General features: G+C 43.6%; 1 protein-coding gene across 6 annotated transcripts in view; it reads right to left on the reverse strand.

Moving 5' to 3' along the window:
* Positions 1-15240, reverse strand: part of EVC2 (EvC ciliary complex subunit 2) — a 184737-nt gene that overhangs the window by 104413 nt on the left and 65084 nt on the right. For all 6 annotated transcript variants that reach the window (XR_007725944.1, XR_007725942.1, XR_007725943.1 and 3 more), the window contains 2 exons: positions 10884-11208; positions 2109-2348 (listed from right to left, as the gene is read on the reverse strand). Coding sequence is in view for 3 of the 6 variants with exons in the window: in XM_050792076.1 (XP_050648033.1) it covers positions 2109-2348; positions 10884-11208 (565 nt within the window). In the remaining 3 variants the exon portion in view is untranslated. The remainder of the gene's footprint in view (positions 1-2108; positions 2349-10883; positions 11209-15240) is intronic.

Consider the following 15240-nt stretch of genomic DNA (forward strand, 5'->3'; position numbering starts at 1 on the left):
GAAAAGCTGCATGGTCAGTCAGGTGTGGCTTCACACACACTAGCATCTCCCTAAGAGCCACTGGCACCAGAATCCATACAATAGGAAGGTTGTGGCAATGTTCCTGTTCTCCACGGAATGGGATCCATGCGAGTTGATTGATGGGTCATAAGGAAATTCAGAATTGGCATCCTTAAATACTCTCATAGCTCTGGTCAAAAAAGCTTGTATGGTAGTACTGTTATCACCTGTGGAGTTACTTCTTCCGGCATAATATCATTCACAATAGCATGCATTCTTTTTAACTTGAGTGCTCTGGTATTGAGAGTCAGCCATTGCTCATCATGAGAGTAAAATGACAACAACTCTGTAAATATCTAAGTAATGCCATGATGTCTGAATACCAAGCTACAAATACGACAGAATTTGTGCTTTATGTGCGTATATGAATCCAGGAAAAACCTAGATTAAATGGAGCGGGGAGCTCGTTCTCTTTATGTCCTGGGTGCCTTCGGGGAGTGGGAGGCTTGTGACCATTACTAGGTCTCCTCCCGGGACGGCCCTAATGTCATAGTCCTCATGCACTCAACCTGGTGCTGGCTGCAGGTCCCTGGAGGATGGGCAGGGCCAGCCTTTGTCTTTGTCAGTAGTTGGGAGAATGCTGAGGATCTGCTCACAGATGCAGGGACGGCTGCCTGTGCCCGCACCTCCTCTGGATGTTCCAGTTCATCTTTCGCCACTGTCTTAGCAATGGAGTAACAGAGCCTGGTCGTTAAGCCCTGATTCCCTCTAGGTGGATGTGGCTCATTCTGCTATGGGTGGAGTCTGTCCTTCTAGTACAAACAGGGAATTTCACAGTGGGAAAATTCACCAGCAAGCCAACTTTCTGGAACGATTTTCACTTATAAAGATAAAAATGAGATAGCAGTGTCCACTACATCAGAAAAAGCACTGCTCAAGAACCACAGTGAAGCACTCATGACTGTGAACACATTACTGGACTGAGGAACGAATCAACCCCTGTGGACCTGACTCTGCCAGATGCTGCTCCAAGGCCTCCAGCACTATTCAAAGGTACCCTTGCTGTTTTAGAAACAGAGGTTGGCTCAAAACCTGGAAAAGGCAGCCTGTCTAAACAATGACATTTGCATTTCTCAAACATCTTACTGACATTCGAGATAGAAAGTTCCATACAGTAAAATAAGAGTGTGCTCACAATCACCCTTATCATCAGCTACAGCAAGCTGTCAGCACCAGGGATAGTGCTGGAGCCAAACAACAAAGTGCATTCTTGTAAAGCAGTGATGTCACTCTGTGTGCCTGTGTGTGCATGCACTTGTGCACGTAAAATACCTCACACAGGCCTCCTAAGAAATTCCACAGTGATGTGCACGGTTTCAGATAGACTATTTTCACTACTGCCTAATAAATTATTCTGTTGGACTAACAACATTCTCACTCAAGCTGACATGCAAAAATACACAAATCCCTCCAAGTAAATCCAGGCACAGATACTAAACCCTACATATACATCGACACATGCACACATACATGCATATATATATATATATATGTATTTATTTTGAGACAGGGTCTGGCTTTGTCACCCAGGCTGGAGCACAGTGGTGCTATCATGGCTCACTGCAGCCTCCACCTCCTGGGCTCAAGCAATCCTCCCATCTTGGCCTCCCAAAGTGCTGGGAGCCACCAAGCCTGGCCTATATTTATTTTCCACTGCTATTTACATTAAACATATGTTATGCCAAGCACTAACTTTCCATGAGTCAGCTCATCAAATTTTCATCACACCGTTGAGAGTGTGGGCATTCTATCACACTCATCTTATAGGTGAGGAAACTCAAAGAAGTGAGGTAACTTGCTCAAGTTCACGCAGTAGACCAGTGGTGGAACTGAAATTCGAATCCAGGTTAGCCTGAGTTCAAGACCTGTACTCCAAGCCACCATTTTCCTTGCTTACTGGAAACCCACACACCAAGAAATAGAAGAGAAAGCTCACTAGTGCACAGTACAAAGGAGAGGCAGGACTGAACTCTGAGAGAGGAGACACTTACTGAAACAATTAAGAAAAATTACTTTTCCATCACAGCCAGGCTGATTTGAGGCATTACCTGTATTTTAGAATAATTTTGCAGCAGCGTTTTAGCCGCCTCTGGCTTCAATTCCCCTTTCAAAATAGCACTTTTTATCTGGGTAAAAAAGATACGGTGCAGTTCGTTTCTCTGGAAAACAGCTAGCTGTCTGTGAGCTTTGGCAAAGTCTTCTTCTTGCTGCAAAGCAAGAGACTTCCTCAAGTGCTCCTGTTCCAGGCCATGGAGGGTCCGCAGAAGGCTGTTGCACTCTACAGCAGACTGCAGAGAGGAGAGGGAGCGTGTGAGAAACTGACACACTGAACATGCACCTACATGTGCATGCAATGCAGTGTGTACAGGCACATGTGCACACACAATGTGTACATGAACACACAGGTGCATGCACATATGCATGACAATATATATACACATGCACATGCAGTATGCGCACGCATATCTGTGCACATGCACACACGCAATGTGTAATGCAATGTACACACATGCAATATGTACACACACACGTGCACACACAGAACATGCACACACACAAGGCACAAGTACATGTGCACACACAGCATATACACACACAGCAAAAACAATGCACACACATAGACACACAAACAGTACCAAGCTGACAATAATGAGGTTACTAAGCCCTGGAATATGCTGTTCCAACCTCTCCTCCCCTGTTATCTAAATGTTTTCTAGAATAATCTTAAAGCAGAATATTTACAGGGGTGGAAATGTGCAAATCAAACTGCTAGAAAATAGCCTGTAAAAAATGGAAATCTTTTTTTTTTTAAATGGAAATCTCTTCACTATCAATGGATCATGCTGTCAGGCTCACAAGATTATTTCCCCTGTCTTTCATTCTCAACTTCGCTGAAGAGAAAAATACCAGCAATTAGGCCCAAGTGGAGATCCTTTGGGTAAGGAGAAGCAAAAGAGGCGTTAAGAAATGGCTGCTTGGATGCCTGCATAGTATGAGGTCCTGCATGAGGAAAGAAAGGAAGCTTACCTCTACTCAGCTCCTGATGCATTTGCATACAGCCTCCCCGCAATTTCTCAGTAAGACTCATGCCCTCAGAGGGAGCTGCTCTTCACTCCACATGGGTAGGCGGGATTCTAGAATGGACCCTGAGTCCCAGTCCCCAATACACACGCCACATAAATTCCCTCCCTTTGAGCATGGGAATAAATCTGATTAAGTCACTCCTGTGGTTGGTTTACATTATATGGCAAAGCTGAGGGTGTCTTGATGATGTAATTAAGGTCACTAATCAGTTGACTTTGAATTAATCAAAATGAAGACTCTTCTGGGTGGGCCTGACTCCTTAAAAGCACTGGAACCTTCCTAAAGACAGAGACCGTCTCCTGCTGGCTTTGAAGAACCAAGCAGCCATGCTGTAAACTGTCTACGTAGAAGGGAAACTTCTAGGAGCTGAGGGCCTCAGTCTTGTACCCACAAAGAAGTGAATTCTGCAAACAGCTTGAATGAGCTTGGACCAGGACCCCAAGCTCCAGAGCAGAATGCAGCCCAGCCAAGACCTTGATTGCCAGCCTGCAACACCTGAGCATAGGTCACAGTGAAGCTGTGCCCGGACTCCTGACCATGGACACTGAGACAGTGTTACTCAATGTGTGTGGTTGGTTAGGCAGGAATAGAAAACGGACACCCTCCATTTTATAGGAGAAGAAACACAGCTCAGAGAAGGGAAGAGTTTTCCCAAATTCTCACTCATGCTCAGCAGGGGAGGAAGGATGTTGAAAGCAAGTGTCCAGGCCCCAAGCTCTGAAACTACACAGGCAGTGACAGTGGAGCTTGTTGGTGAAGCGAAGGCAGGGAAAGGCTTACATGTGCAGGAGGTGTGGGTACAGCCATCCCAAATGGCCAATAGAGGCCTGGCCTTGGGAAGCAGGCAGGTGTGGCATCATGCCATAGCTGGGCTGAGCAGAGGCCCAGGGAAGGCAGAAGGGGCTCCAGTGCAGAGGGCAAGGGCCAGAGCTCCCTCACGCTAAACGAGGTCGGAATGCTCTATCACCCACCGGAATTCTCTGGTTGCAGTAAATAGCATTACCTGCTCCCCAATTTCCCAAGTCGCAGACCTGCTCACCTCCACTTCCAATAACTCACAGAAGCTCATAAAGGTGATATGCTGATCTCTAGCTTTCTCTGTCTCTCCAGCTCCTTTTACTTACTGTTTGATTTGTTCAGAATCCGGGCCAGAAAGAGAAACATTATTTGGAGCCTTCCAAAGAGGTCCAAGGGCCAACACATGGCATCCCCTGCCCTGCAGGTGCTCACAGCAAAGCCTAGTGGATGACAGCAGGGGCCACAAGGCTAGAAGTCAAAGGTTTTTACATGCATCCTCTTGACAACTCTGTCAGACCCATGCCCATACCAACGGTTTGCCTTGCCCCCCAAAGAACAATTCAGTCTTTTTAAAAAGCTGATTTCATAACAAAGGATTAGATTCGACAAAATGAGTCACTCTATATCAGAGAAATGGTATTCACAACTGACTTGATCTAAATCAAAGGATGCAATTCACCAACAACCAGGAGGGTGTCAGGACCCTGAGTCTGGGCACCGCAGGGGCATTCCGCTACGAACGACTAGCTGGTGCCCAGTTATGTCGGTTCATCCATCAAAGTGACCTTTTTTGGACAGTATAGAATTTGACAAGTCACAAACTTCAATTTATTCTAATTAATAGAAATGAAGTAAGGGGTAATTTCCATTTAGCTTCTCACAGACAAGATAAAAAGCAGACACACACAAATCCTAAAATAAAACTTTGGGGCCTTTTTTTAGAATTATATGTCTGCAGAAGAATAAAGTATGAGGCAATAATGTATTTGTGCCATAGTGAAACACTCTCTAAAATACATGTGGACAGGACTCTCATGCCCACTCCGAATGGGAGTTCAGAGCCTTGCAGATGCTAGTTCCACCCCTGACCTAGTTCAACCTCCTGTGACAGAGATGAGAAAACTAAGCCCTAAAGCAGGAGAGGTACACCCCCCGGCCTGCCAAGTAGGGGAGGTCATGTTTGCAAACTAGTGAAGCTGCCTGATGTGACAGGCACTAGGAAGTACTAGCGACTGGGACAAAGAGCAAGCCCTGCTTGTAGGGGCAGCCTCTATCCCGTCCACCAAAGGGCTCCGCAGGAATACGGACGTAACACAGCTCAGTCTTCCCATCCTTTAGTTGGAAATCTGGGTTTTCTTATATAACAGTTTACATTTTAAATATTGTCAACAAATGTGCTTTTTTTTTTTTTTTTTTTTGAGATAGAGTCTCACTCTTCCACCCAGGCTGGAGTGAAGTGCTTCGATCTTGGCTCACTGCAACTGACGCCCTCTGGGTTCAAGTGATTCTCCTGCCTCAGCCTCCCGACTGGCTGGGATTACAGGCGTCCACCACCATGCCCAGCTAATTGTTGTATTTTTAGTAGAGACAGGATTTCACCATGTTGGCCAGGCTGGTCTCAAACACCTAACCTCAGGTAATCCACCTGCCTCGGCCTCCCAAAGTGTTGGCATTACCACACCTGGCCACAAATGTGCATTATAAAGGAATGTGAAAGTAATGATTACTCACCCCCAACACCTTATTGAACTTCTCAATAAAATAGACTTCAGGGAGATAAGGCACATGTATCCTATGGTTTCCAACACCTAGAAAAGCAAGTGTCCCATGGAGGGAGTGTCCCATGGAGGGAGTTGGGGGGATAAACCTGAAGGGAGGGTACAGAAGTTCCAGTGTGAGAAGCACAGGCCTGTATCAGGCTGGCTGGAGCAGCTGCTGTGCATAATATTGACTCTACAGCATTACAAAGTGAAATCCCGCTCAAAAGCCTTGACTGTGCTGTCATACTCCCCGTACTCAACTTAGCAAGACAGGCACATTGTAAAAATATTTTATAAAAACAAATAATCAGAAACGGTGAAAATGTCAGAATTCTTGTGCTGAAGGAATCTCTTCCTTTAGGACAAAGACTCACACAGGGGTTAGAAAGCCTCAGGCAGCCCAGGACAAGACATCTACTGGGCCTCCACTTTAAGTGGCAGAAAAGCAGCGGGGAGAGCCTGGGTAGAGAAGACGAACCCCAGAGGAAGGACCCAGCTCTGAACCGGATGCGGGAAGCTGGATTGCCAGTCACTTCCCCTCCGGGCTTCGGTTTGCCCACCTTCAAGTAGAAAGAGTTCACATTCTGTGTTCTATGCCACGGGCATCTTTAAAAATTACATTCAGTTATGAATCATAGTAAACCCTTGTCCAGGGTTGACTCTGTGCCGAGCAATGGCTGAGATACTATATGAGAATTAACTTACTTATTCTCACAACAGCCCTCTAAGACCTCAGGTTTCGTGATTATCCCTGTCTTAAGGATGGGGAAAGGAGACCCAGGGTGACTGGGCAATGTGCCTACTGGAGGAAAAGAGTGAGGAAATAATCCCCAGCTACCTGCCATCCGTGCCTATATCCCCCAATACTCTCCCCAGGGCTTCTCAATGGAGAAATGCTTTGAGAACTATAAGGCATTATATATGCATTTAAATATTATAATATGAACACATTTCAGCTCTCCACTAATTTTATAGGAGATTACAGTCAGCTCTCTGTATCTGTGGTTCTGCACCCATGGATATAACCACCTGCAGGTCAAAAATTTCTGTGCGTATTGAACATATACAGACTTTTTTTTCCTTGTTATTCCCTAAACAACACAGTACTATTTTTTATACAGCACTTATATAAACTACTTATAACTGTATAACATTTATATCATATTAAGTATTACAAGTAATAGAAATGATTTAAAGTATACAAGAGCATTTGTGTAAGTTATGTGCAAATTTGACACCATTTTAAAACAGAGACTTGAGAATTTGTGGATTTTGGTATCCATGGGGTGGGACGGTGGGGAGGGTCCTGGAACCAATGCTTCCTGGGTATCGGGGGAGGGATGACTGTACTTTACTCAGTATCGTACTAAACTTTACTCAGGAAAGCTGATACTGCTCCTTTTGCTTTTCTTTTTTTAAAACCGATTCTTGGTGGAATAATACATCCAAAATATTTTTATGTATTTTATTTAAAGATGACTATAACACATGATGGATAATTATAAAGTAGTCTGTGGTTTTGTGAGATGGAATCACTTGCATGGACTGGAAGGAAACTAATTCTATTAAATTCTGCAGCTCAGATACTATTTCTGGAAACAGACTGGTTCAAATAAGGTGGCTGCTTGTCTTTGAAAAGGGTAACCTAGGAAATCGAGAGTGATGGTGCCCACCCACTGCACGCTGGTGGGCAAGGTGGTGTGGGTGGGAGAGAGGCTGCAGAAAAGTCATGGAGAATACAGGGTCAGGAAGCCCTGAGGAGGAGAGGGACTGTGTGACAGATGGGAGCAAGGCATAGTCCCAGCATCCTGTCCTCATGCTCTCCACATAAAAAAGCATTGCCCCAGGCAGTCTTTTGACCGCAAAGGCACTAGAAACATTCTAGATGCCCCATAGGATGGGTTCACATGGGGCACACAGCAGAGGCATGTAACCTCCACTGCAGGAGGGGGCAGTGTGCACAGTGGTTGGTGGCGTGCTGCCGAACATGCGGCTGACTGGCCTCAGGTTGGTGAACCTTCCCCAGCTCGGTTTCCTCACCTGTCAAAGTGAGATCCTCTCAGTCCCTACCTCACTGAGTTATTGGGAACAATAAAGAGACGGTCAATGGGATGTGCTTAGAACAATGCCAGACACACTGTGCATGCTAAGGAAGAATGAGCTGTTATTTTTATACATCATATTTTGTAAGAGTATTTAATAAAATCAGCAAATGTGTATACTGTGATGTAAAGTGAAAACAAGAAACATATACAATTATACAAACTGCATAATCCTTACTTTGTAAAAACAAATGGATAAAGCAAAAGGCTAAAATGTATGCTGGCACCTGAGGGCAGCTGTGAAGGCAGCCTGAGCCATCCCTGTATCTCCAGGGTTAGGTATACAGTAGGAACTCAATAATGGGCCAAATGAATGTTCCTCTGCCATTGAGTGGTGGGATGGGCTTCCCTTTTTTTTTTTTTTTTTTCCAGGGCTTTTTCTTTTTCAGCTTTGGATCTGAAATCAGATAGGCTTTCTGTAAGGAGCCATATTTTAGACTTTGCCATCTGAGGTCTCTGTTACGTATTCTTCTTTCTGTTTGTGTGTTTGATTTTTAAAACTCTTTAAAAATGTAAAAAACATACTCAACTTGTGGACCACACAAAAACAAGCTGGGCAAGATTGGGCTTGTGTGTCCTTGTTTGCTGACTGCTGCCTTAAGGTACTGTCCAGGCCTCCCTTGTTAAGCATGTATTATTTTTAAAGGCAAAAAAAATTGGCCATGCATGGTGGCTCATGCCTGTAATTCCAGGACTTTGGGAGGCCGAGGTGGGCGGATCATCTGAGGTCAGGAGTTCGAGACCAGTGTGGCCAATGTGGTGAAACCCTGTCTCTACTAAAAATACCAAAATTAGCTGGACGTGGTGGCAGGCGCCTATAATCCCAGCTACTCAGGAGGCTGAGGCAAGAGAATCACTTGAGCCCAGGAGGTGGAGGTTGCAGTGAGCCAAGACTGCACCACTGCACTCCAGTCTGGGTGACACAGTGAGACTCTATCTCAAAAAACAACAACAAAAAAAATTGTAACAGATTCTGGAAGGAATCAAAAGAGAGATAATGGGATCATTTAGAGGCTGAATCACCGAACAGTGCATTCAATACATTCTTCCTAAGGGCCCGGTTCAAGGATGCGTGATGTTGACCAGCACAGTCATAGACAGGGCATCAGAGGCCAGTGTCGGTGAGGGAGGCTGCAGTGGACTGAATGGTGACACCCCCACCCCCTAAAAAAGGTATGTCTAGATCCTAACCTCAGGACCTTATTTGGAATAAGGGTCTTTCCACATGAAATTAATTTAAGATCTTATTAGATCATCCCGGATTATTTAGGTGGGACCTAAATTCAATGACAAATGTCCTTATAAGAGACAGGAGATGAGAGGGTTACCTGGGAAAAGTCCACAGGAAGACAGAGCAAAGATTCAAGTAATGCAGCTACAACCCAGGAACACCTGGAGCCACCAGAAGCTGAACCGAACACGGAAGGATCCTACTGACAACTAGATTTTGGACTTCTGGCCTCCAGAACTATTATATAACAGAATAAATTTCTGTTGTTTTAAGCCACTAAATTTGTGGTGATTTATTAGGGCAGCCACAGGAAACCAGGACAGGACAGCCAAAGAGTACACAAGCCACACCCTAAAATGAGATGGTTCTGAAGGCAAGGGAGGCCCCAGGAGCAAGGGAGCAGATGCGGGCAGGACAGTGAGGACCTCGCCCCTTTTCTTTACTGCTCATCCCACATCTGACTACAGATGACCATCTGTGAGTCACGAGCTGTTAACAAGAGAGCTGTAGATGGCCACAGTCTGCGGAAGGGAAGCTGAGTTCAGAAGCTTGTTCTTAAGTAGTTGGAAGCCCTCCCTAGGGGAGTAAATGTTCAGAACAGGATTTGCAGGCTCAGGTCACATGAACTGAATAAGCCATCTCTTTCACAGAGGAAAACAGAAATCAGGTTTGATTTTGTACATTCAGGAAAAACTCTAGTTCTTTCAAGGCAGCAAGTGACACAACTTTTGGAAAAACAAGAGCTGACTTCTGAGCAATCTGGGCCAGCCCTGGGAAGGCTGAGTGATGAGAACTCCAGCTGAGCACTGTGAGCTGAGAGCCTTCTGCAGCCCATAGGTGCCGGGCAGCTGCTTTTCCTACATTGCTTCTCCCACCCACCCTGAGAGGTGGCTGCCATTAGACTTGTAGTGCCTAATTAAGGCCTTTAGGAACAGAGCTGGAATGTACTAGACTGTGAGTCCAGGTTTTTCTGACTCTAGAGCCTGTGCTGGAGAGAACTGTAACCTAACAGGCTATAGTCCAGAAGGGGACACATGCACTCTGACATCACAACTTTCTGTGAACCATGCCCTCTACAGACGTGCTCTGCTATGAATGAAGCCTTTCTTCTCTACCCATGAATTCTATAGCACTGTGAACATACCTCTATTATAACACAACTGAATAAAGTCTCATTTTTTATGTGTATAGATTTTTTTTATAAGACTATGACCTTCTTGAAAGGAAGAACCATGTCTCATTGTTCCCTATACCTTCACTGCCTAACCCAATGCCTGACGGACAGTAAGTAATCAACACATTTTTGCTAATGAATTCTGGACAGATGGATGGGTAGATGAGTGATAATGGGCAGACAGGTGGATAGGTAGATGGATGGAGGCATGGGTGAATGGGTAAATGGATGAGTGGATGGGTAGATGGCTGGATGGGGAATGAGTGGATGGGTAGATGGATGGTTGGATGGGTGATGGGTGGCATGGATGGGAGGGTGAATGGATAAATGAGTAGGTGGATAAATGAACAGATAGATGGATGTGTAGATGGACAGATGGGTGAATGAGTGGGTGGATGGATGGACAGGTGCATAGATGAATGGATGAGTGGGTGGATGGATGAGTGGATGAGTGGGTGAATGGGTGGATGGGTAGATGGATAGATGATGATGGATGGATGGTGGGAATGGTTGCATGAATGAATGAAAGGGTGAATAGATGAATGGGTGGATGGTTGGATGGGTGACAGGTAGATGGATGGAGGCGGCAAATGGACAGATGAGTGGGTAGATGGATAAATGACAAATCCCTGAGAGAAAGGGAAGTGAATGCCTTCCTTTCAGACCTGTCTTACCCTCTCACTAGCACGTTTCAGCAGCTCTTCTGCTTCCTCCATTGCCATCATCTCTCTCTGGTACTGGTTTTCCATCTTCTTTCTTGTTTCCAGGTCACATTCAGCTGTCAATGCCACCATCTTCCGATCGTACTCCTCTTGTATTTCATTTTCCAGCAACATAAACTGCTTTTTGAAAACATCACTCATTTTTCTCTCTACTTGGGGTGAGAGGTGGCCACTGCTGGTGAGATTTTTCAGTAGAAGGGCAATGATATCCTTGCTGATTTGTGTTCGACAAGCCTCCAGATCTGCATCTGCTCGATTCAGGGTTGCAATCTCCAACCTAGGAAACACAAAAACCAAAAGAAGTCCATTACATGAAATTGCAACAGAAACCAACGGTCTTTCAAAGCTCTGAGGTTTTAAATTATGTGGAGGCAAGGGCTTTCTTTGTCCTCCTTTTCTTCCTTTCCCCACTCACTTCTGCTTCATCCAATTATTGAAGGCCGTTAGCTGACTCTTACTTAGTAAATTTGTAAGGTACCACATGATGTACAAAAAGGAATGTATAAGACATGTTTTTGTCAACAAGTAACAAGTCAACAACGACAAGGAAACCAAGGGAAAAATGGATAGCTAATATATTTGGAGGATTTAAAAATAAAGTTTATTTTACTTTTCTTCCCATTAAAAATTAATTTATGGACATGACTACTACATGTAATGTCATATCCTGGATGGAATCCCAGAGCAGAACAAAGGACATTAGATTAAAAACTACGAAAATCTGAATAAAGCATGGACTTTGATGACAACTGATACATGATCACACTGTATCAACATTGGTTTGTTAATTTTAACAAATGTAACATAATAATAGAAAATGTTAATAATAGGGGAACCTGGGTGCAGGATATATGGGAATTATCTGTATTATCTTCTCAATTTTTTTGTAAATCTAAAACTGCTCTAAAAATAAAGTCTACTTGAAAGTATGTATGAGGCAGTTCACAGAGTCACAGTGTTCTGAAACTTGACTGGTGGTAGTTGCAAAACTGTATATACTTCCAGTAACACATCAGACTGTACTCTTAAAATGTGTGAATTTTATGATATATTAATCATACCTCTATAAAGCTAAGAAAAGCTACATAGGAAAAAAAATAATTTATGTTCATGGTAAAAATAAGTCTGGAAAATAAAGACAAATAGAAAAAGATTTCATTCACTGTGAATCCATCATTCAATCAGAACTAATGAAGGCATTTTGTTATTTTATTATTACTTTTTATTTTACTTTAAGTTCTGGGATACATGTGCTGAACGTGCAGGTTTGTTATATAGGTTTACATGTGCCATGGTGGTTGCTGCACCTATCAACCCGTCATCAAGGTTTTAAGCCCCTCATACGTTAGCTATTTGTCTTAATGCTCTTCCTTCTCTCACCCCTGACAGGTCCTGCTGTGTGATGTTCCCCTCCCTGTGTCCATATGTTCTCACTGTTCAACTCCCACTTATGAGTGAGAACATGCAGTATTTGGTTTTCTGTTCCTGTGTTAGTTTGCTGAGGATGAGCGTTTCCGGCTTCACAAACGCCCCTGCAAAGCATATGAACTCATTATTTTTTATGGCTGTGTAGTATTCCATAGTGTACATATGCCACATTTTCTTTATCCAGTCTATCATTGATGGGCATGTGGGTTGGTTCCAAGTCCTTGCTATTGTAAATAGTGCTGCATGTCTTTACAGTAGAAGGTCATGATTCAATTCAAACTAATGAAGACATTTTGTCATATTTCCTTCCAGCCTTTTTTCTATGCATATTTTTTCATAAATGTCCACTATTTACACAGATGCATGCAGGTACAATTTTATCCTTTTTTTTTCCAATTAACATTGCTATTTTCCAATTAACATTGTTATAGGTATCTTCCAGTGGTATTTAAAAACTAAATGCTTCTTTATAAGGGTTGCAAAATATTTTGTCATGTGATACAGCACCATTCAATGACCATTCTTCTATTGTTGCACATTTGGATTACTTGCAAATTTCAAAATCTAAAATAATCCTGAAGCAAATCACTTTTTACAGAGCTCTTGATATTCACAGTAATTTCCTCAGTACGGATTCCCACGAGAGGAACTGCTGGGTCAGATATCAGCGACATCCGTAAGTCTCCTGGCACATCCAGACAAACTGCTTTCCAGAAGAGACCCCCAGCCATACATCAGGATCCTCACACTTAGCCCCACCCTCCACCATGTCAAACATCTTTGATCATTTGAATGGTGTACGATTGTAAAAATACAAGGGTTTTAAGAAAACTATTATAAAATTTGCAAGGGCTTCAATATATGACTTCCACATTAACCAGGTTCAAAACTCGTCAATATTGACCAATCTTGTTTTCTCTACTGCCTTTCATGTGTGAGCAATTTAAAGCAAATATCAGATCTGTCATTTTACCTATAAACACCTCACCGTGCTTCTTTAACTGTCAAGGAGTTATATGTAGACAGACCGATCAACAGACAGATAGATGTGTGTATGTCTATGTATCAAGTAACTTGTCTACATGAATATGTACATGCATTATCTACTTTACCTAACCTTGTTGATAAAGGGTGGTAAAATATACTATCCCAAAATGTGGTGTTCTGGCATACTGACTATTTTCAGCTAAAGATGCCTCCAAAGACAAACAAACTAGCAAATACCAGATCACTCTGAGCTTCAGCCTGTTTCTTTTTTTTTTTGAGACCGAATCTCACTTTATTGCCCAGGTTGGAGTGCAGTGGTGCAATCTTGGCTCACTGCAAGCTCTGCCTCCCGGGTTCATGCCATTCTCCTGCCTCAACCTCCCGAGTAGTTGGGACTATCGGCGCCTGTCACCACACCCAGCTAATTTTTTGTATTTTTTAGTAGAGACGGGGTTTCACCATGTTAGCCAGGATGGTCTCGATCTCCTGACCTCGTGATCCGCCCGCCTCGGCCTCCCAAAGTGCTGGGATTACAGGCGTGAGCTACCGCGCCTGGTCCAACCTGTTTCTTAAAAGTAGAGGGATGAAATTCCCACATGAAGGATGCCATCCCTATATTGGAAGGAAAGCAACATTCTTATCATCAAGCATGAAAAGTTGAGACCAACATAATTCTATAAAAATAGATCTTGGTAAAATAATTCTTACCTGCCTTTAGCCTCACCACATAATTTAGTTGTTTTTTCACAACGTGCTATTCTTTGTCCAGCTCAGCATATTACCATTCACCTCTAACCACGTCTTTGGGTCTTCATTTCCTTACGTGGGCTCCAGTGTCATGTCAAACTTATATTAAATTTGCATGTTGTTTTCCTGTTAATCTATCTCTTGTCAATTTAATTCTCAGGCCCAGCTGGGACCCCTAAGAGGGCAGAGGTAGAGTGTGACTCCCTACACTGTTATTATTATATATAAAATATTTAAAACAGGCCGGGTGCAATGGCTTACACCTATAATCCCAGCACTTTGGGAGGCCAAGGGGAGTGGATCAATTGAGGCCAGGAGTTCAAGACCAGCCTGGCCAATATGGTGAAACCACGTCTCCACTGAAACTACAAAAATTAGCCAGGTGTGGTGGCAGGCGCCTGTAACTCCAGCTACTCGGGTGGCTGAGGCGGGGGTTGCAGTGGGCCAAGATTGGGCCATGGCACTCCAGCCTGGGCAACAGGGGCGATACTGTCTCAAAATAAAAAAAAAATTAAAACAATCCCAATAAGTAGAAATGTCTAGGTATCTGTCATTATTCAGACTACCTCAAGTGTCTCAAAATGTCTTTTTACAATTGAACATTTAATTCAAGAACCAAACAAAATCCCATAATGCCAGTTAAGTTTCCTTTATTCTAGAACATTCTGGCCTTCCATCTTTCCTTCTACAGCATTGATGTATTAGGGAAGTCAGGCCACCATCCTGCAGAATGTCCCATGTTCTGGATTTGACCAGTTGCTTCCATGGGTGTCACCGTACCTCTCTCTATTCCCTGTATTTCCTGTAAACTAACAGTTAGATCGAAGATCTTCATTCAATTGGTTTTACTTCTTTTTTTGAGTGACCTTTAAAAATTGAGACAAAATATACATATATAATTTACCATTTTTTCTTTTCTTTCTTCCTTTTTTTTTTTTAAGACTGAGTTTCACTCTGTCACCCAGGCGAGAGCGCCATGGTGCGATCTCGGCTTACTGCAACCTCCACCTCTCAGGTTCAAGCGATTCTCCTGCCTCAGCCTCCCAAGTAGCTGGGACTACAGGCGCCCGCCACCATGCCCAGCTAATTTTTGCATTTTTAGTAGAGACAGGGTTTCACCATGTTGGCCAGGTGGTCTCAATCTCTT

The sequence above is a fragment of the Macaca thibetana genome, chromosome 5 (genome assembly GCF_024542745.1).
Source record: "Macaca thibetana thibetana isolate TM-01 chromosome 5, ASM2454274v1, whole genome shotgun sequence".
NCBI classification, from domain to species: Eukaryota; Metazoa; Chordata; class Mammalia; order Primates; family Cercopithecidae; genus Macaca; species Macaca thibetana.